Below are 20,530 nucleotides of genomic sequence, written 5' to 3'. Positions count from 1 at the left end.
ACTCTGCACAACAAAACAAAACCCTGGTAGATGCCTCACCATCCTCCCTATGCTTAAGGCTCACTGTTGCAGTCAACGTATAATCTATCTTCTTCAGAGTTGCCCTCTCTCTTGCTTACCCTCTGTTTTCCAAACATGATATCCTCCTTCAGGGACCAACTATTCCTGGTAACAAGCCTGAAGGATGTATGACCAAGTCTCACCATTCTTGAAGTGTACTCTGGCTATACTTTTTCCAAAAGTGATTTCCCCCCATTATGGCAATCCATGAAATAATATTGTTCACCAACATAACAATTAAAAGGTTTCAATTCTTCTTTGATCTTATTCAGTCATTGTCTAACTTTCAAATATGTATGAGACAATTAAAAGCCCTATGGCTTAGGTGTGCTTTGCAACAGATTTGCTCAATGCAATGTCATTTGATATCTTGACTGATACTTCTATGGGTGTTGATTGTGGATTCAAGTAAAATGAAATCCTTGACAATTTCCATCTTTTTCCATTTATCATGATGCTGTCCAGTATATGTAGAGAGGTTCATTATATTGTTCTCTATGTTATTCTTAGTGTCGAGGACTCTCCTTCATAGGGTTGCTATGAGTCGCCTGTGACTCGACAGCACTTAACAACAACACGTTATTCTTAGTGTTAAGGAATTGTGCTGCCAATTGAAAGGTATGCAGTTCAAATCCACCTGCTGCTCTGTGGCACAGAGATGGACAATCAATTCCCATGCGATCTAATGCCTCTGAAAACTTGCTGGGGGGAAGAGCTATGAGTTGGTTCTGACTTAATGACACAAAACAATATGCCATTCTGACTGACTTCTGCTTTTAATTGAGGCTTCTGCTTACCTTATAACTAAAATAACAATCCTAGTGCTTTAAATTTTACCACTGGTACTACATGGCTTTAAACTGTTAAAAAATATCTGTACAAATTTTAAACAAATTCTTTGTTTAAAAACAAAGGTTTTAAAATGGTCCTACACTACAGGTCTGAAAGCATCTAAATACTTTTAGCCCCATTCCTTTCTGCCTTCTTCAGCGGTTTGCTGGTGGTACTGCTTACCTGCAAGCTTACACTTTGTCAAGGCCCAGTTCCTCTGGAGTAGAGATTCCCAATTCATTTAAAGTTGGTCTAAGTTCCTGGATGACATAGGGGTAGATTTCCTTATGAGGTCCTGCTTTATCCTGTTGGCAAAAGGGGACAGTCTCATTTAGCATCCTGAAAAGTGAAAATACTTTTAATCACATATGCAGAGGCTAGTAGCATAGACTGAATATATAGGTCACTTGCTTTTAACATAACACATTTGTTCAATAATGACAGCAACTTATTTAGGCACTATTCAAGATAGGCTTTTAATACACTTGATAAATAATTGTAAAGAGATTAGACTAAATCAAGGAAAACATTTTAAAGCCAGGAACTACTGGAAAACAAGGTGGTGATGACAGAATTTTGTGAAGGTAATTAAATGTGCCCAGCAGACTACGGAATAATTACGTTATCACAGGAAAAGTTTTTTTAATTTGTCTTCAATTTGAGACCCTAATTGAATTAGTGACCAGTGCTGAATGAATTACAGCCCACAGAACCTTAACTACCACTGTAGATAATGTAATGTCACATTTGGCCCCTGGCCCCTTACAATCCTGGAGTTTCTGTCACTATACCCTATCTCTTCATGGAAAGCTGCATTTGCAGATTCCTTTTCCCCAGGGCAGGAGGACTTTTAAGAAACCTTACCAGAACATAAAGTTATACTGGTATTATTAAAAGGTTCCTCAGTTATTTAAAACTATTAAGATACTTCTTTACTTAAAAGAGGGGGGAAACATTAAACTTACTGTTCATGTGTTTGTTTTTTTAAAAAAAAAAGGTTCCTCAGGCAGATGGACTGAAAAAGGGTCCAGCTGTTAATAGTTCTGTTTTGAGTAAATTCTAGGTTTCCTTAAGGGTGGTTATTTAAATGTTTTTCCATTACATGAAAGTCAGAAGAATTACAATCAAGCCAGGGAGAGAGGAAATTATATTTTCCTACATTTTCATATCTTTTAAAATAAAAAGAAGTCTTCCCACAAATAGAGCCTCAAAGGTTTCTCCAATTAATACACCAATTTCAGATACATTTCCACAATATTAACTCATGTTTGCTGTGATGCTGAACACTGTGACACTGATGTGTCAAATGTGATTAATGGTTACCCATGGTGGACTGTGTTTGATGGAGCTGCCGGCTAAAACAAGCTTGGAAGCGGGAGTAGCATCCACTTCCGAAATAGCCTGCCTCCAGAAACCCTATGAACTTGGAGAAAAAATGAAAGTTATACAAGTGTTCAGGTCTTTTGTTCATAGGGTCACTAATTCTCTAATGGAATTGCTAAAATTTTTAAGGCCACTGATAAATGTAAAAGACTGTAGCTACTATGCACATCCCTCTAGCTATGTTGCTGCTGGTGCAATGAAACAGATCAACTTATACTGACCTCATGTGATAAAGTCAAACTGCCCGATAGGGTTTTCTTGGTCATAGTTTTCACAGAAGCAGACTCTGTCCTGAAGAATTGCTTCTTACTGCTGTTAGGTGCCATCAAGTCAAGTATAACTCATAGTAACCCTATGAACAACAAATGTGAACCCTGTCCTATTCTGTGCCATTCTCAATCTCTAACACACTTGACAGTTTACTGCCACTTACTGTGTCAATTAATTTTGTTGAGGGTCTTCCTCTTTCTCGACCCTCTATCTTTCCAAATATGATGTCCCCTTCCAAGGAATAGCCCCTTCTAACAACGTGCCCAACTTCACCATCTATGCCTCAGGAAGCATTCAGGTTGTACTTTATCCAAGTCATAAATGTCCTTTTGGCAGTTCATGGGATATGCAGTCTTTTCCAATACCACAACTCAAATGCATCAAGTCTTCTGTTACCCTTATTCATGGTCCATCTCTTAAACACACAGTGGCTAGGTGACTGGAAAAACCATGGCTTGAATCATGTACACCAAGGACTTTAAACTGACATCACTGCTCTTCAGGACTCTGGAGAGGTCCCTGACAAGAGTCATTGCCAGTGCTACACATGTCCTGATATCCTGACTGTTGGTACCAAGGATATTAATTGTGGATTCAAGTAAAATGAAATTTTTGGCAGTTTACATTTTCTCCATCTATTATGACGTGCTGTGTATTGGCTCATTGCTGAGGATTTTGTTTTCTTAATGTTGAGATAGAATCCATATTGAAGGCTGGAGTCTTTGAATTTCTGCAGTAAGTTTCCTCACTTTTAGCAAGCAAGGTTGTGTTAATGAGTCTTCCTCCAATTCTGAAGCCACATTCTTCCTTAAAAACTTCAAACTGAGTAAGTATGGAGAAAGGATACAGCCTAATGTACACATTTCCCAATTCCAAACCATTGTTCTGCACGAAAGTTTTTTGTGTAGATATGGATTTCATATAAGCATAGTTAAGTGTTCTGGAATGCCCATTCTTAACGCTAGTCATAGTTTGTTATGATCATCACAGTCAAATACCTTTGTGTAGTTAATAAAACACAGACATTCTTCTGGTATTTTTGCTGTCTGCCAAGACCTATTTGACCCCAGCAATGGTATTTCTTGTGCCATGGCCTCTTCTAAAGGCAGCTTGAAAGAACAAATGCCTGGATGCTGGTTTCACTCTTTTTGCCTTTTTTCTGTAAAAGCAAAAATCCCTTTTAAATTTACTTCAGTTTATGAAAACAGGTGCTGAAGAAGGCCCTTTGTTAAGTGAGGTGACATACAGTGACCTTTCGGAAAGCAGAACACACTTGTAGTGGTCTAGTTGGGGCTGCTCTTGAGTTTCTTGTAGAAATTACTAGATAGTAGAATATGGAAACTTGTTACTTGCTATTAATATACTGGTAATCATTTAAAAGTAAAGATTCTTTGTCATGCAAAAAAAAAAAACCCAAACATTTGAACTTTCGGCAATTCTCTGTCAATTAACTGTTCTAGTCAGTTTTACATAATCTTTAGCAAGAATTTACTTGCATTTTACTGCTTAATAATTTCCACATTTTGTTGGACCATCTTTCTTGGGTATCAAACAAATACGGATCTCTTCCAGTCAGTCAGCCAGGCATCTGTCCTCCAAATTTTCTGGCATAGATTGGTGAGCATATACAGGGCTGCATCTATTAGTTGAAATACGTCAATTGGTACCCTATCATTTCCTCAGACCTTTTTTGTCAATTCCTTCAAGGCAGCTTGAACTTCTTCCCTCATCACCACTTTATCCTATTCTACTTCCTCAAATATTTCAGTGTTGACCATTTTTTTCTGGTACAGTGACTTTGTGCATTTCCTCCATGCTCTTTTGATGCTTTCTAGATCATTCAAGATTTTTTTCTATAGCCTCTCTCAGTATTACAACTCGAAGCGTGAAGGGGAGCTCTGGTGGCCTAGTGGCAAGAAGGTGCAACTACAATCCCAGAGGTACATGGTTCGAATCCACCAGATGCTCTGCCGGGGAAGGAGGGGCAATCTCCTCCTATACCAGTCAGATCTGATTTGACGGTACACGCACACAAAAATAATAAAGTAAAACAAACAAAAAAAAACCAAACAACTCGAAGCTTGAATGTGTATTTCAGTTCTTTCAATTTGGAGCTGGTAGGTAGGTTCAAACCACTACCATTTCTTTTAGGTGCCAAACTACTTAACCATTGTGCCATGGAGATACCTTCTTCTAGCCATGTGAGAACTAGTTTCAAGAATCTTAAATGCAAAAGCATAGAATATGCCCAACCACATCAAGAATATAGTTATTTCACTGACCTTAACAGCCTCTAGGATGCGGACTGCACTAGCAAAATCGTTTAACCGTCTGCATGCCCGCAAAGCAGCATCGATGATTTTAGGTTCTGGAACCAGATCATAACTAACAAGTGTGTTCATCCCTGTTAAAAAAAAAAGGTCATGTCAAGCTAGAATATTCTCATTTAAATGGCAATTTAGTTATCTATATTTTGATTGCACTATGGCTATATTATCTGTGGAACTTCTATTCTCATCTATAAAGGCCTTTAAAAACTCTAGACAACTGGGCGGGGAGAGAAGTGCAGCAATGAATGAATGGAAATCCAAATTCTCTGTAAATGTTCATTAAAATTATTAAAAAAAAAATAAAAACAAAACCAAAAAAACTCTAGACAAGATCACAGTAAATTAGTGGAAAGGATAACTTATGCAGCAGCATGAAACCTAAAGGAAAAAAATAAGTATTTTCCTAAATGCAAATACCATTTCATAATAATTAGTAGGTTTCTATTCAAACAAGAGGGCCATTTCCAACTCGCATCTTTTAGTGCAATGCATCTGCTTTAGTTGCTTTAAAAAGAATTAATTGCAAAGACTCTAAAACCACCAGGGAAATGCTTAGTGAGTATTAATGAAGCCCAAATGAGGGCATTAAGGAGCTATTATAGAGAAACATTAGTGCACAGACTCAGAAACATTCAACCAGAAATGACTGGGCATGATTACTTTCGACTCTGCACAAAATGACACATCATAAAATTCAAGATTCTCTTAATGGGAACACAGAATTGCTGTTCTTTCCATTACTTCTACTCAAGATTATTCAGTACGAATTTCCTTGAGTGCAGCAAAGCAGAGTCATTACATTTTAGAAGAAGTCTGAAGCACTTGGATTGTTAAGTTTTATTATTTAAAAATATCTAAACAGAGGACACCAGCGGGGGGAAAAATGCTATAAACATAAGCCACAAAGACTGAATTACTCTAATGGAAATTAGTGATTAGTTAACATTAATGCTACTTACCCATAAAAAAAAAGGCATTTTAAAATTTAGGAAAACAAGCTCCTACCTTAGACTGGACTTTTTTTTTAGGACAAGACAAATCTTATAAAAGAATAAAAGCCCCTCAAACCATTACCTAGAAACTGTTGGCTCTTATTCTGACATTATAGAAATAGTTCTCAACCAGGAATGATTGTGTCCCTCAAGGGACTTGTAGACAGGTATCTTGGTTGTTATAAGTACAGTAAGGCATGTCACTGGCACCTACTGGGTAGAGGTCATATGCTGCTAAATATACTACAATGCACAGAATGCCCTTTTCCACCTACACAAAGAATCATCTGGCCCCAAACATCAATTGTACCTGTTTTAAAAAAATCTTGCTGTGTACAAAAACACACACCAGGGAAGTCATAAACTTCAAATGCAAGGTGCATGAGGTAAACCAGTTTACATGATGTGTACTTTCAAAATACAAATACTTGCTTTTAACAAAGTAGTGAAACATTATATAGCAATTCATATTTCCATAGCAAAGCAGACCACATCTTTTTCAATTACCTTTACGCAATTCCCAGGCATCGATGTCTGGCTTGTTGAAATATGTCACCCAGCGAGCATCAAACTCCTCTTCTGTCTCATGAGACCCGTGGGAGTAGCAGCGAACTGTCTGGACAGCTACAATGGAGAAAAACCAGTAATTTCAATATTTAAAAAAAAATAGTACTAATTTATTTATTAAATTTTGAATCAATTATATATGGCATGGTAGGAAAATTATTTAGCAAGTCAAACAAAATTAACCATATATTGTTATGAAAGGATCTTTAAGAATTAAGCAAAGCAAACAGAACAAAGTATATATATGTATGCTTATGTTTTATTTTTCCTTGTGTCCAATGTTAACTTAAAAATTGTTAATAAGTAGAACCAGATGGTGCTCAACTACCACCAATGACTGCTCTAAAATGGATCATAACAGAAAATCTCTGATAAGAGTGGAAGAAAATACAGAACAAAACTCTAATAAATCCTCCTTATGGTTCCCATGCATAAGTAAATATTTAATTAAACAGGACATCATGTAGCCAAAGGTCCATGAGAACAATGTAGCCAAAGAGCCACAAGGTCCCTATGTGGAGACTTGCAAAACTTGGGGCTGTCAGGACATGAGGTGAGGAAGAAGAGTCACAAAGTTTGTTCTCAGTTTGAAATTGCAGGAGTTAGTTTCCTGTGCATCTCAAATTCACAAGAATCTTGAAGCCAAGATCTACCTCCTCTCTAGAGAAAGGGGTCACACAAAAATAATCCACTACTCCCTCAGCATATGCCTCATGAGACATACAAACAATGACTTGGAAAACTCACTGCAGGAGAGGGGCACAGAAAGGACCTGGAAGCTAGGCCTGGCCTGGCTTTAGAATTTGCATGTTGTGTCAGACCTGACTCATAACTGGTCCTTTGGCAGGTTTCCAGAGGCAGTTAATCGCATGGGAGGAGACTGTGAATCCTCCTCCTACGGAGCAGCTGGTGGATTTGAACTGCGTGCCTTTGGGATTGTAGTGCAGCTTCTCGCCATTAGTCTACCAGTGGTACTAGTGGTGCTTAAAGTGGCACTACAGATTAGGCACTCAGCTGCCAAGTCACAGATTTGATTAGTGGCAAAAAGCTGCACTGCAATCCCAGAGGTACATGGTTCAAATTCACCAGAGGCTCTGCTGGAGAAGGAGGGGCAATCTCCTCCTGTACCAGTCAGATCTGATTTGATGATACAAACACAAAAAATTTAAAAAAAAAAAAATTTAGGGTCTGGTGGAACCTAAGATTACTCTTAGTCATCCTTCAAGCCTTAAAAGGAAATCACTCCCAAAACTCAATTTTCAACCAAATGATAAGCCTCCTTAGAATACCCTCCTTAGAACAATTAACCACACAAAATCAAAACAGTACTACTACCCAGGGAGAAAGCTCAGAAGCAGGAAGGGATTGGAAAGAAGGATGAATGGAAAAGGGAAAGCGGGAGGAAGTGCGAGGACAGCTGTTACAATGTGGGGATCGTCATCAGTGTCACAAAACATAATGTGTATGCACTGTTAAATGGACAAACAACACTGTAAACTTTTGATCAAATCACAACAAAAAGAAGTTCATGAAAAAAAAAAGTAATTCCTTGTGGGAGGAGTTTTTATTTTAATTACTAAGGTGCGCCTCATAAAGGCCATGGTCTTTGCAATCACTTGTTATGCATCAGAGAGTTGGACAGTGACTAGGGAGGATAGAAGGAGAATTGATGCCTCTGAGCTGTGGTGCTGGAGAAGAGTATTGCTTGTACCATGGACTGCTAGGAAAACAGATTCATCCTGGAGAGGGTTAAACCAGGCTACTCCTTGGAGGCAAGGATTCTGGGGCTTCGTCTGATATACTCTGGACATGTTGTAAGGAGGGACAGGTCCTTGGAGAGGGACATCATGCTTGGTAGGGTAGAGGGACAGCGCAGGAGGGGAAGACCCTCTATGAGGTGGACTGATTCAGTGACTGGGGTAATCGGGATGGGTGTGTCAGAGGCAAAGCTGTTGGCACAGGATAGAGCAGGGTTTAGGGCTGTTGTACATAGGGTCACTATGAATCGCAAATGACTTGACGGCACATAACAACAACAACAACAACTGGTTATTTCTGGGAGAGAAAAAATATTTTTTATAGAGTTCCATATTTATTGAATATTACAAGAAAAGTATTGACTATTAAAAATTAGACTAATTAGGTAATTTTAGATACTGCTTTATCCAAACTAGACACAGACACTGACAAATCTCATCTACTCCCACTGCGAGGGGGGGAAATCACATTATTTTTGTAAGATGTCTATAAAGTGAGATATTTTCATATATTATTTTGAGCAAAACAGGGTTTTTCTTGCCTTTAGCATTCTTTTAATCAATATACTCTTTGAGGTAATTTAAGAAAAATCTTTGTTTTCCTCCTGAACAGTTTCTGTAATGGGGTTAGGTAATGGGGAATTTTACCTTTGATTCTGAGGCAGCAGCACAACCTAGTGTTCAAATACCTCTAAGCTCTCTTTACTTTCTAACTGCTTAATCTTGGGGGAATTAGCTCAAGTTTGTTTCTTAGTTATAAAATGGAAGTCAGTAAGTATCTTTCCAGATTATAAATGTTAAGTATAAAAGTAAATAAAATCTCACACAAGGCTTGTCACCTTGTGTGGTGTTGAGATGGAACCAACTCACAGCTGACGCTTTTTAGGGCTGTAAACTGCATGGGAGAAGACTGCCCATCATCTTTCTCCCATGGAACAGGTGGTGGATTCAAACCACCTGCCTTTGGTTTGGGAGGGCAATTCCTGACCACAAAGCCATCGATGATCCTCCTTAGGCACTAAATAAACAACTATTGTTATGTGTCATCATGTTGAGTATGCCTCATAGCAACCCTATTAACAGGAGATCTGAACCCTGTGCTATCCTGCATCATCCTCATCAGCTCCTATGTATCTGAGCTCATTGCTGCAGTCTCTATGTCAAACCATTTCTTTGAGGATCTTGCCTCTGTTCTACCTAATCCAAGCATGATGTCATTTTCCAAGAAATAATCCTTTCTAACAACAATATGCCCAAAATATGAGGTGAAGCTTCACCATCCTTGCCTGATGGCACAATCTGGTTGCACATTCTCCCAGACATTTCTGTCTCTTCTTCTGGCAATCTACAGGATGGATAGTCAGCACTCTTCTCTAATGCTACTACTCAATGACATCAATTATTCTTCTGTCATTTTTATTCACTGTTCAGCTCTCAGATACATAGTAATAATTAATCCTTATCTAATTATAATTTATACAAAGAAAAAATTATATTTTCTGTCAATACAATAGATTGAAACAGTGGCTGTAACAATGAGTTCTTAAAGAGCCTGACTATGAGGATGGTACAGGACCAAGCAGTGTTTCTCCTGCTGTGCGCTGGACCATTATGAGTTGGAAATGATTCAAAGGCATCTCACAAGAACAACTTACATTACCATAAGGCTACATCATTTCTCAAGCTGAGAGAACTGAAAAACAAATTCAAGCCCAAGTTGCAATACTGAGAAATGCTACAGGCAAAATACTGAATGATACAGGAAGCATTAAAAGAAGATGGTGGCCTAGTGGCAAGAAGCTGCTCTGCAACCCAAAGATACGCAGTTCAAATCCACCAGATGCTCCACCGGAGAAGGAGGGGCAATCTCCTGTACTAATTCAACAGCACATATACACACAAAATAATAAAAAATAAATAAAAGATGAAGGGGGGAGAAAAACACGATGGAGTGAATATACAGTCACTGTACCAAAAAGAACTGGCTGATGGAAATTTCAGGAAGCACCATATGATCAAAAGTCAATGGTGTTTTCCATTTAGGCCCTTTCATCCTCATGTGTGTTTTTTCTTTTTTAATTTATTTTATTTCATTATTTTTTGTGTGTACCGTCAAATCAGATCTGACAGGTACAGGAGATTGTTCCTCCTTCTCTAGCAGAGCATCTGGTGGATTCGAACAGTGCATTTCTGAGATTGCAGTTGCAGCTTCTCGCCACCAGGCCACCAGAGCTCACCCATCCTCATGTTTTAAAAAATAGTTGTTAAAAAAAAAAGTTGTCTTATTGTTTCCTCTGTATTAAAATAAAAGTCAATGGTGATGAAAGAAAAGTTAAGCTGCATTGAAGTCACTGACAAAAATAAGGCCCCAAAGTGGACTCGGGGAGGGGGTGGATATTGTATAACAATGAAAGAAATTTTTTCCTTTTTTCAAAGAGAAAAGCAAACTGGGGGGTAACGGATGGGCAGGGAGGAAAATGTGCAACTATGAATGAATGGTGGGGGGAAGGCCCCAAGAATTAGTGGGATACCAATTGGTATGTTTTAACAAGAGATGCAACCTGAGACATAGAGATGTGCTCACCAGTCTATGTCAGAAAATCTGGAGGAAAGCTGTCTGCAAGAGATTCATTTGTTCCCATTCCCAAGAGAGGTGATCCAACAGAATTAATAAATTATTTAATATAATTAATATCACATGCAAAATATTGTTGAAGATCATCCAAAAAAAGGCCAGAATAGTACACAGACAGAGAACTGCTAGAAATACAAGCTGGGTTCAGAAGAGGCCGTGGCACAAGGGACATCTTGCTAATGTCAGATGGATCCTGGCTGAAAGCAAAAATACCAGAAGAATGTCTATTTGTGTTTTATTGATTATGTAGATCATAAATTATGACTAAAATTAAGAATGGGAATTCTTTATTATGCTCATGCAAAAGCTATATTTAAGACTAACAGGTTGTTGTGTGAATACAGCACAGGAAAATGACAGTTTAAAATTAAGAAAAGTGAGGGGAGGGGTGGGCAGGGAGGAAAGTGCAAAAATGAATGGAAATCCAGTCTCTGTAAACTTTCACTAAAATTAATTAAGGGGAGGGACTGCATAATAATGAAAGTTTTACTTTTCAAGAAGAGTGAATTAGGGGCGGAAACCCTAAGTCTATAAACTTTCATTAAAATTAATAAAAAAATTAAAAAAGAAATTATAAAGACAGAACTACCACCCAAGGAGAAAAAAAAATTAAGAAAAGCACATGTCAGGGTAGTATCCATTCTCTCTATTCTCTATTCAATCTATATGCTAAGTAAATTATAAGAGAAGTTGGACTCTGAAGAATGTGGCACCAGGATTGGAGGAAGACTCATTATTAACAACCTACATTATAGAGATGATACAATATTGCTTGCTGAAAGTGAGGAGGACAAGAAATGCTTGGAGAAGACCAAAAAATACAGCCTTCAATATGGATTACATCTCAACATCAAGAAAACAAAAATTCTCACCACTAGTCCAATAGGTAACAATGGGGAAAAGACAAACTGTCAACAATTTCATCTTAAATCAAATATCAACACCCTTGGTACCAGCAATCAGGAGATGAGATGTACTGCATTAGGAATGTTTGCAGTCAGGGACCTTTACAGATTACAGAGGGGTAATGATGCCAGTTTGAGGAATAAGGTGTTCCTGATTTAAGCTATGGTCTTTTTAATCACTGCATCTGAAAGCTAGACAATAAGGATGACAGAAGAAAAATTGATACCTTTGAACTGTAGTATTGAAAGAATACTGAATATCCCACAGACTGCCAAAAGATCAAACAGATACATCTTACAGAAAATACAGCCAGATTGCCCCTTGGAGGCAAAAAGATGACATGGCTTCAACTCACATACTTTGGGCATGTAGTTAGGAGGGGCTATTTGTTGGACTAGGATATCATGCATGGAGAGTCAAGACCCTCAATTAGATAGATGGACTGACACACAGTGACTGCTGCAATGGACTCAAGTTAATGTCGGAAATTATAAGGATGGCACAGAATAGGGCAGGGTTCAGATATGCTGTTCATAAGGTTACTGTAAGTCATATACTAGACAGCACATAAAAGACACTACAGCAAAATGCACATCATTAGTCCCACAGGATCACATCTCAAGTTTCAATCTTCTCAGAGACCTATATCTCTGCAAACCGAGAATGAAATGGGACATATTTAAGCCTATAAGGCATGCTTTAATTTCTATGATGAGGAAAAGAATGGACCTCCAGACCCAAATATATTACAAGCGAAAATATTTAATGCCAACAACATGTATATTTAAGAACTCTTAAGACTACGGTTAGTTACTACCGAGTTGGAACCAACTCATAACAGACCCTCCAGCATGTTTTCAGAGCCTGTAAATTGCATCGGAGATTGTCCATCTTTCTCTCTTGGAGCAGATGGTGAATTTGAACCATGTACCTCAGTGTTTTCCTTGCTATATTCTGAGGACTGCCTCTTGGTCCAAGTACAGGTTTCACATTAGTATGATCAAGTGTTCTGGGATTTCCATTCTTCTCAGAATCAGCCACAGTAGGTTATGATCCACACAGTCAAATGGCTTTGCATAATCAATGAAACAAAGATAGACATTCCTGTGGTATTTGCTGCAAGAGGCAGTTGTCAGAACAGAGCAAGAAACACTGCATGTTTCAAAATTGGGAAGGGTGTATGCCAGGGATATAGCTTATCTCCATACCTTTTCAGCTTATATGCAGAACAGATTATCCTGGAGGCTGGGCTCTATGAGAAGTGTGGATTGGTGGAAGATCCATTAACAATCTGCATTATGCGGACTACCCAACCCTGCTTGCTAAAACTGAGGAAGACCTGAAGCACTTGCTGCAGACAATCAGAGACTACAGCCTTAAATATGGATCAAGGCTAAATATCAAGAAGACAAAGATTCTCACCAATGGACCAATTGGCAGCATCAGGATGGATGGTGAAGAGATTGAGATTGTTAACAACTTTAGTCTGCTTGGTTCCACGGTCAACACTCTCGGCACCAGTAGCCAGGAAATCAAAAAACGTATTGCGATGGGAAAGTCTTCAGGGTACTGAAGAGCAATGGTGTCTCTCTGGAGACTAAGGTGTGTTTGATACAGGCCATGGTCTTTGCAATAATTTGCTATGCATCAGAGAGACAATGACGAGGGAGGACAGAAGGAGAATTGATGCCTTTGAGCTGTGGTGCTAGGAATATACTATGGACTGCTAAGAAAACAGATTCATCCTGGAGAGGGTTAAACCAGGCTGCTCCTTGGAGGCAAGGATTCTGAGGCTTCTTCTGACAAAGGGGCATCATGCTTGAGAGGGTAGAGGGACAGTACAGGAGGGGAAGACACTTTATGAGGTGGACTGATTCAGTGACTGGGGTAATCGGGGTGGGTGTGTTGGAGACAGTGAGATTGGCACTGGATAGAGCAGGGTTTAGGGCTGTTGTACATAGGGTCGCTATGAGTAGCAGGCGACTCAACAGCACAGAATAACTCCTTACCACTAAGCCACCAAGAGCTCCCTACTCACATTTAATGTGTCAACAAAGACTTTAACAAGCCCTTAACCCACTGTTTTTAAGACATTATAATCCGCCTTTGTTCCAACAGTAGAGCTGGCCTTAATGTTTAAGTGTAAAATGGTACAACCATTTTGGAAAACTGTTTAGCAGCTTCTCATCAAGTTAATATCTATAACGCATTAGTTCAATTCTTAAGCCTTTACTATATGTATATAGTGTGTGTGTGTGTGTATGTATATATATGTGTGTGTGTATATATATATATACACACACACTAACATGCATATGACTGGTTGATATTAGGAAAACACAATCCTCTCCTCATGTTGCTAAATGAAAAGGTAAACATAACCGACTCCAAAAATGAACAGAAAACCTGAATCAATAATATGGCTTATTCTCAAAAATATTAGCCCAACAAAGCTAGACAAAAGAGTAGGCTCCATTTCTGTGAAATTTTAGAAAATGCAAATTAATCTACAGTGGTGAAAAAAAGTATGTGTACCCTGGGGTGGGGAATTACTCTCTTTCTGCCCTATAGGGTCCTTGTGAGTTAGCATCAACTCAAAATCAATGGGTTATGGAGGTTTCATAGGTGTAAACTTTTGTCAAAAGTGAAATCATACAAAAAACAAATGCTGGAGAGGTTGTGGAGAAACTGGAACCCTTATTCACTGTTGGTGGGAATGTAAAATAGTGCAATCACTATGGAAGGTGGTATGATGCTTTCTCAAGGTTGGAAACAGAAATACCATTTGACTCAGTAATTCTACCACTGGGAATATACCCTAAAGAAACCATAACCGAACACCCATGTTTATTGCGGCTTCGTTCACAACAGTAAAGAGCTGTACCCATCAAGAAACAAATGTACAGAGAAGCTTTGGTATATTCACACAATGGAATACTATACTGCATTGAAAAACAAGAAACTCATGATTTTTTTTTTTAGCAAGAGAAAGAAACTGAGGTTCATTAGATGTTCATAAAAGACTATGAATGAGTCAGGACAGACTGACCAGAACTAACGAAATACACAAAATTATTGACCCTGGAGGACATTATGCTATGTGAAATATCTCAGTCACAAAAGGACAAATACTATACAGTACCACTGTTGTTGATGCCTTTGAGCTGTGGTGCTGAAGAAGAGTGTTGAATATACGATGGACTGCTAGGAGAACAAACAGGTTTGTCCTGGAGAGGGTAAAGCCAGAATGTTTCTTATGAGTCAAGGATTCTGAAGCTTCATCTGACACACTTTGGGCATGTTGCAAGGAGGACCCTCAATGGCATGGATCGATTCTGTGAGTGGAGTGGTGGGAATGAATGTGTTTGAGACAGCAAGGTTGACACAGGATAGAATGGCATTTAGGGCTCTTGTATATAGGATCACTATGAGTTGCAGGCAACTCAATGGCATATAAAAACAACAACCACTGTTGTAAAGCAGGTCTGACATAGGAGTTGGGGGGAAACTAAGAGGGGATAAATAATGTATACTGCACTGAAACAGATGAGGGAGAGAACTGTTTAGGAGGAATATATGATTAGTTATTACTGTCATGACAAGAGTCCAGAATGAAAGCTGCATAGTGAAATGGACTGAAAGAATTTTTTTTTTTAAATTTTCTTTTACTTTTCAAAGAGAAAAGCAAACTGGGGAGGAGAGGTAGGCAGGGAGGAAACTGTGCAATAGTGAATGCTCGGAAATCCAAAGTCTCTGTAAACTTTCATTAAAATTAAAAAAAAAAATCTGAGAAAAGTTAAATCATAGCTTATTAACATATAATTTTTCTTGAGTGAAATCACTTCAGATAATATTGTACATTACAATAGATGCATCCAGAAAAATACTAATTTTTTTCCCAATTGTCTGAAATTTCTATAACCTTGCTCCATGGATGGTGTAGAGCAAAGCCTCAAACCATTTCAACACTGCTCTTGCAAGCACTATAGGAATGCACAGGATCACTTCAGACCCAAGCACGCTGGAGGCTTGCAGCAGAGAAATACTAATTTTTACCACCACTGGTTAAACTTTCCCCTAGTTGTTCTATTTAGAAATCAAGTCATAGCTACATAAACTTCCTTTCACAAAACATTACTGTGCAACTTCAGAGGTCTGATTTAGCTACATGAAATTTCCCTTAAAACCAGGTTTTGGTTACAAATGCCATAAAAGAAGCTAGAACCAAAAAAGCGGAGAAAGGGTCTAGAGCTTTTAAGAACAGGGCACCAAAAATGTAACATAGACATTGGAACATTTAACTAGAATCTAGGAGTATTCACTATTTATAAACTAAGTTGTCTAAAGGAATGCTAGTCCCAGAAATTAATATGTTGCTGGTTGGTCTAGCACCTACATCTGCCACATTCAGGACAGGGGGCTTCATGAAGACCTAATGGCTGTCTCCATTGGTTTTCTCCCAGTGACTAATATCCAATAACCCATTGCTTCTGTATGAAGAATATTTTGAAAATATGAAAATGGTTTTTTTATGAGAACAAATTTCCCTTTGTCAAAAGGAGGCTAATGCCTTAAAAATTTTTTTTAAAAATTTTAAAAAATCTGGTTCCATCCTTTACTTCCTAACGTAATGAATTTCAACCATGCTCTCTTCTTACCTTGATTAATTCTCTTAACTTCACCTTTTAAAGCAAAATACTGTTCTACCAAATAAAACACTGATCTTAATGAAGGGGGGGGCAGTGATCTTTACTATACCACCCCAGTGAAGCTTCAGAAAGTACTTAAACAGCAAGTATGCCACCTTAAAGCATGCCTGAGCCAAGCTACAGTACAGTACTTCCAATTACTTTACATTCACCTGAAAGTTGGGCAATGAACAAACAAGGTCTAAGAATTGATGTCTCTGAATTGTGGTACTACCAAAGAATATTGAATATCCTACAGATGTCCCAAAGAAACAACTTTATTTTGCAATAAATGAAGCCAGAGTGCTCCTCAGAAGCAAGAATGGTGATGAGACCTGTCTTGCATACTTTGGGCATATTATCAGGAGGGGCTGGTCCCTGAGAAAGGCATCACACTTGTTAAAGTATAGGATCAGAAAAGAAAGGAAGACCCTCAAGGAGAGGGACAAAGTGACTACAACAATAGGCTTTAAGCACAGGCGAGAGTGTGAAGATGGAGCACGATCCATCAGGGTTTTGTCCTGCTGTAGAGAGGGTTGTTAGGAGTTGGAGGAGAATTACTGGTACCTACAAGGAGGCGGCAAGCTATTCTGAACAAATACTCAAGTGTTGTGTTGGTTTTTTTAATTCAACCTAAGAGTTCCAGAGTAGGAAAAGAGATGCGTTGTAAAAAACAAGAGCAATTTAGAGGAAGTGAGCAGTGCTACAGTCTCAATCTAAAAATTATTCCTTACTACTTTTTTGGCATCAATCAAGAGCTCATTTAAAAAAAAAAGCTAATGTTAAGGGGCTCATTTATCTCTTGGCTTTTATCAATCTACATGAACAATACACAAAGAATGAATATTTCAATGGTGTAGCTCTGGTGGCCTAGTGGGTAAGTCAATTGTGCTTGGTTTGAATCCACCAGTTGCTCTGAGTAAGATATGCAATCTCCTCTTGTGTGATTTACAGCCTTTGAGAACTGCTAGGTCAGCCATGAGTCGATTCCAATTCAGTGGCAAAGAGTTCGAAATGAGAATTCTAGAAGTAAACCTATCACTGTTGAGGTGATTGTGACCCAGGACAAGCAACCATTGGTTTTCTGGACCCAATGTTTCATTCTGCTATATAAAGAATTACTATAAATAGAGTTACTATAAGTTAGAGCTAAGTGTCAAAAGAAGACACAAGTCTGTCTTGTAAAGTATAAACAGGGTTCTCCTTAGAGGCAGGGATGGTGACTCTGCCCCACATACTTTGGTGGGCATAAATTGTCAGGAGGGGCCAGTCCTTGGAAAAGGACATCATACTGGGACATCAGCTTGTGATAGCTTTAAGTTATGGACTTTGCAACTGCTTAAAATCTCTTCAGTTCTACAGTGGTAACAAATTCCAATCTATAATACACAAAAACAGAACACATGATTATAAAGCAATTACAAATTGTCCTAGGCATTTTCTATATGCCAAGGATTAAATAATATTATTTAAATCCCACAACTACCAAATACTATTCCAAGTTTAGAGAAAAGGTGATTAAGGCTCAAGAAGGTTAAAATGTCCAAGGTCACACAAAGATGTCTGAAAATGGGTAATCTCTCTAATACTGCCTCCTTGTGGACAGATCATGATGTGTGGTTGGGATATATATTAGAAGGACTGATCACTCCTTGAGAAACCTGTTGACATCTAGGGTGGCCATAAGGCTCTGGGCCTAATCACAAAAGCCCAAACCCAAGTTAATTAACAGCCCCAAATTCTGAGCAAAATACCATCTTCCCTAGTCCCCCAGGACCCTTATAAAAAGAGGCCACCCTACACTACCCACATTCCATTTTTACTTTCTCTGCTCTTTGTCACTTGGCATCCCTCTCAGACCATGTAATAAAGGCCAGCTTATTTCTTGGGACCAGTTTCTTTCTCTCTCTCGCCCTAAAATCTTTTTCTTGCTAAAACATATATAGGTTGAGGAATAAAAAAAAAATCTAGAAAAGAAATGTGTTTATAAATTTATTAAGAAAAAAAGAATGTTAAGTATCATTGAGTCAGAATTGACCCAGAGTTTTCAGAGGAGTAAATAGAATGGAAGGAGATTTGAACTGGTGGATGTGAACCCTGTGCCTTTGGGTCAGCAGAGCAACTCCTTACCACTAAGTCATAAGTGCTGCCTAAGAAAAGTGCAATCCTTCAATTTCAATTTGGGAAAAAAAAACTCTATTCTCTCAACCAACCACAAAAATGTAGGAAATCTCCCCAAAAACCTAGCTGTAAGAAAAAATTAAAAACAGTCCAACACTTAAACGACTGGGGAAGGAAAGAAACACAAAAAAACGCCCCAAGTTAGGATGTGTCAAACCTAATTATGGCTAAGAAACAAAATTATTTCATCAATACCTAAGAAGTCTTTACAAGGTATGCCTTGGTTTCCTCTTTTATAAAACAAGATGGCCTGCATGGTCTGTCTCTAACCTCGCTCTAGCCTTAATAGTTTATGATAAGCTATAAAAAAATAAAAGTTTGACCAGAAGGAAGCAGGATCTATTTCATAGGTTCTAGCTAATGGAACAAAAGTACTAGCTGTGAGTTTCTGAAATGTTCAAATATGCAAACCTGGGGGTTAAATGTCATAATGTAATATACTGACATCAGGGACCAACATCAAGGTACAATCATTGTAACTATATACACAGTTCTAGGCACAAAATATCTTGGTACACATATAATGGAAAAGTAAGATAGCAAACAAGAACTGGCTGCACATGTCATAGACCAGGAATCAGGCTTTAATGCCAAGAGGCGGAAAAAAACCCCAAACCGAAGCTTCCTCATATTTGCAAAACTCAGTACCCTTGGATCTATGACATTTAATTTACCAAAGAGTAATATTCTGATTCTTAGACCTAAAAATGTAAGACTTTCATCTAGGTGTCAGGAAATATGAAAATCCACTTTAAACGTGGACAAACGAGTGCAACCTACAGCAGTCCCTAAAAGTACCAGAATCAATCGTGAAGGTGACATACAAAATAAATGCCTAGTTTAAAACAAAATTAAAAAGTATACTGTGTTCCACACCAACGCATACTGTGCTTTTGGAAAAAGGTGTGACAGTGCCCAGGTCCTGAAGGGGCTACCCCCACCCCCACCCTGAAAGGCGCGCCCTGCGGCTCAATGTCACCTTCACCGAGGCGCTACAGGCCCGCAGCGGCCACTCCCGGCCAGGTGATCGCAGGGTCAGCCCCAGGACCCGATCAGTGACAGAAAGCTAAAGGTGCCGGTTGACACCAAGAAGCGGGGGTGTCCAGGATCGCGGCGCCCACTACTGTGTCTGGCGGAACCTGATCAAACCATGATGCCCGCGCCATGAAACCGCGCTGAGAGAGGCCGCGTGGGCACGAACTCGAGTCCCCCACAAATCGAGGCAGCATACAGAGCGGACCTGCGGTCTCTGGGAACCGCCACTGGCACGCAGGGCACCGGCTAGGCCGCGGGGGGAGCCTGCCCTCGAGTGTCGGCGGGGCCCCAGGTCACTGCAAGGACACGCGGGAGCGGGCAATGGCAGGAGGGGGCCTTACCGGCGGCGGAGCTGGGGGTCGGGACGGAGTGCAGAAGGCTTCGCGGGCCGGCCCGGGAGGCTGCGGCTGCGACGCAGCGGCGGAGAGAGGCAGCCAGCATGACAGCGATGGCGGCAAGTCGAAAGAGGCTGAAGCGAAGCCGGGTGTGAGCGCGCCGGCTGTTCCGGAGCTCTCAGAGGCCGGGCTCACGCACTGACGTACGGTGGGAGGAACGCCAGGACCCTCCCACTGTACTGCTCGTGCCTCCGCAGCAGAGAGAACCACGCGGCCGCAGCGGCTACGGCGGCACGCTAAGGACAAATTAAGTGGTTTCTCGGCTCCGCTCGCTCTAGTCTTGTGACCTACAGCAGCCATCATGGAGCAAGGATGGGAAGAAGGTGAGGGGCAGATATGGTTCGAGTCCGTCTCATGAGGCTCTCTCTTTAAAATGGGAACAATAAATAATGACAGCAAATTATAATAAGAATATCTCTGTAGATGTTCATTGAAATGAAAAATAAACAACCTAAATTTAAAAAAAAGAATAATCTTTGTTTGCTATCAAAGTTTGAGCG

At 39.5% G+C, this 20,530-nt stretch overlaps 1 protein-coding gene across 1 annotated transcript; it reads right to left on the bottom strand.

Moving 5' to 3' along the window:
• Window positions 1-1,082: 1,082 nt before the first annotated feature.
• LOC102853875 (cytochrome c oxidase subunit 5A, mitochondrial-like) lies at window positions 1,083-20,076 on the bottom strand. The gene is made up of 4 exons (XM_006888291.1): window positions 19,977-20,076; window positions 6,374-6,490; window positions 4,827-4,948; window positions 1,083-1,196 (listed from the first exon to the last, which is right to left on the bottom strand). The coding sequence occupies exons 1-4, from the start codon at window positions 20,074-20,076 to the stop codon at window positions 1,083-1,085; spliced, it is 453 nt and encodes a 150-aa protein (XP_006888353.1).
• Between the last annotated feature and the right edge of the window lie 454 nt (window positions 20,077-20,530).

The sequence above is a fragment of the Elephantulus edwardii genome, unplaced genomic scaffold (assembly GCF_000299155.1).
Source record: "Elephantulus edwardii isolate Elephantulus edwardi_28Jun2011 unplaced genomic scaffold, EleEdw1.0 scaffold00066, whole genome shotgun sequence".
NCBI lineage: Eukaryota > Metazoa > Chordata > Mammalia > Macroscelidea > Macroscelididae > Elephantulus > Elephantulus edwardii.
Note: the sequence above shows the minus strand (reverse complement) of the source record. Positions and strands in the feature narration are given on the sequence as shown.

What these genes read in the sequence shown, in the direction of transcription:
- LOC102853875 (XM_006888291.1), bottom strand. Translation starts at nt 20,076, where the DNA reads ATGCTGGCTGCCTCTCTCCGCCGCTGCGTCGCAGCCGCAGCCTCCCGG. An exon ending in TGCCTGGGAATTGCGTAAAG is followed by an intron (nt 4,949 to 6,373) that starts GTAATTGAAAAA and finishes TTTTTTTAACAG; the next exon opens with GGATGAACACACTTGTTAGT. An exon ending in GCATCCTAGAGGCTGTTAAG is followed by an intron (nt 1,197 to 4,826) that starts GTCAGTGAAATA and finishes TTTTGCCAACAG; the next exon opens with GATAAAGCAGGACCTCATAA.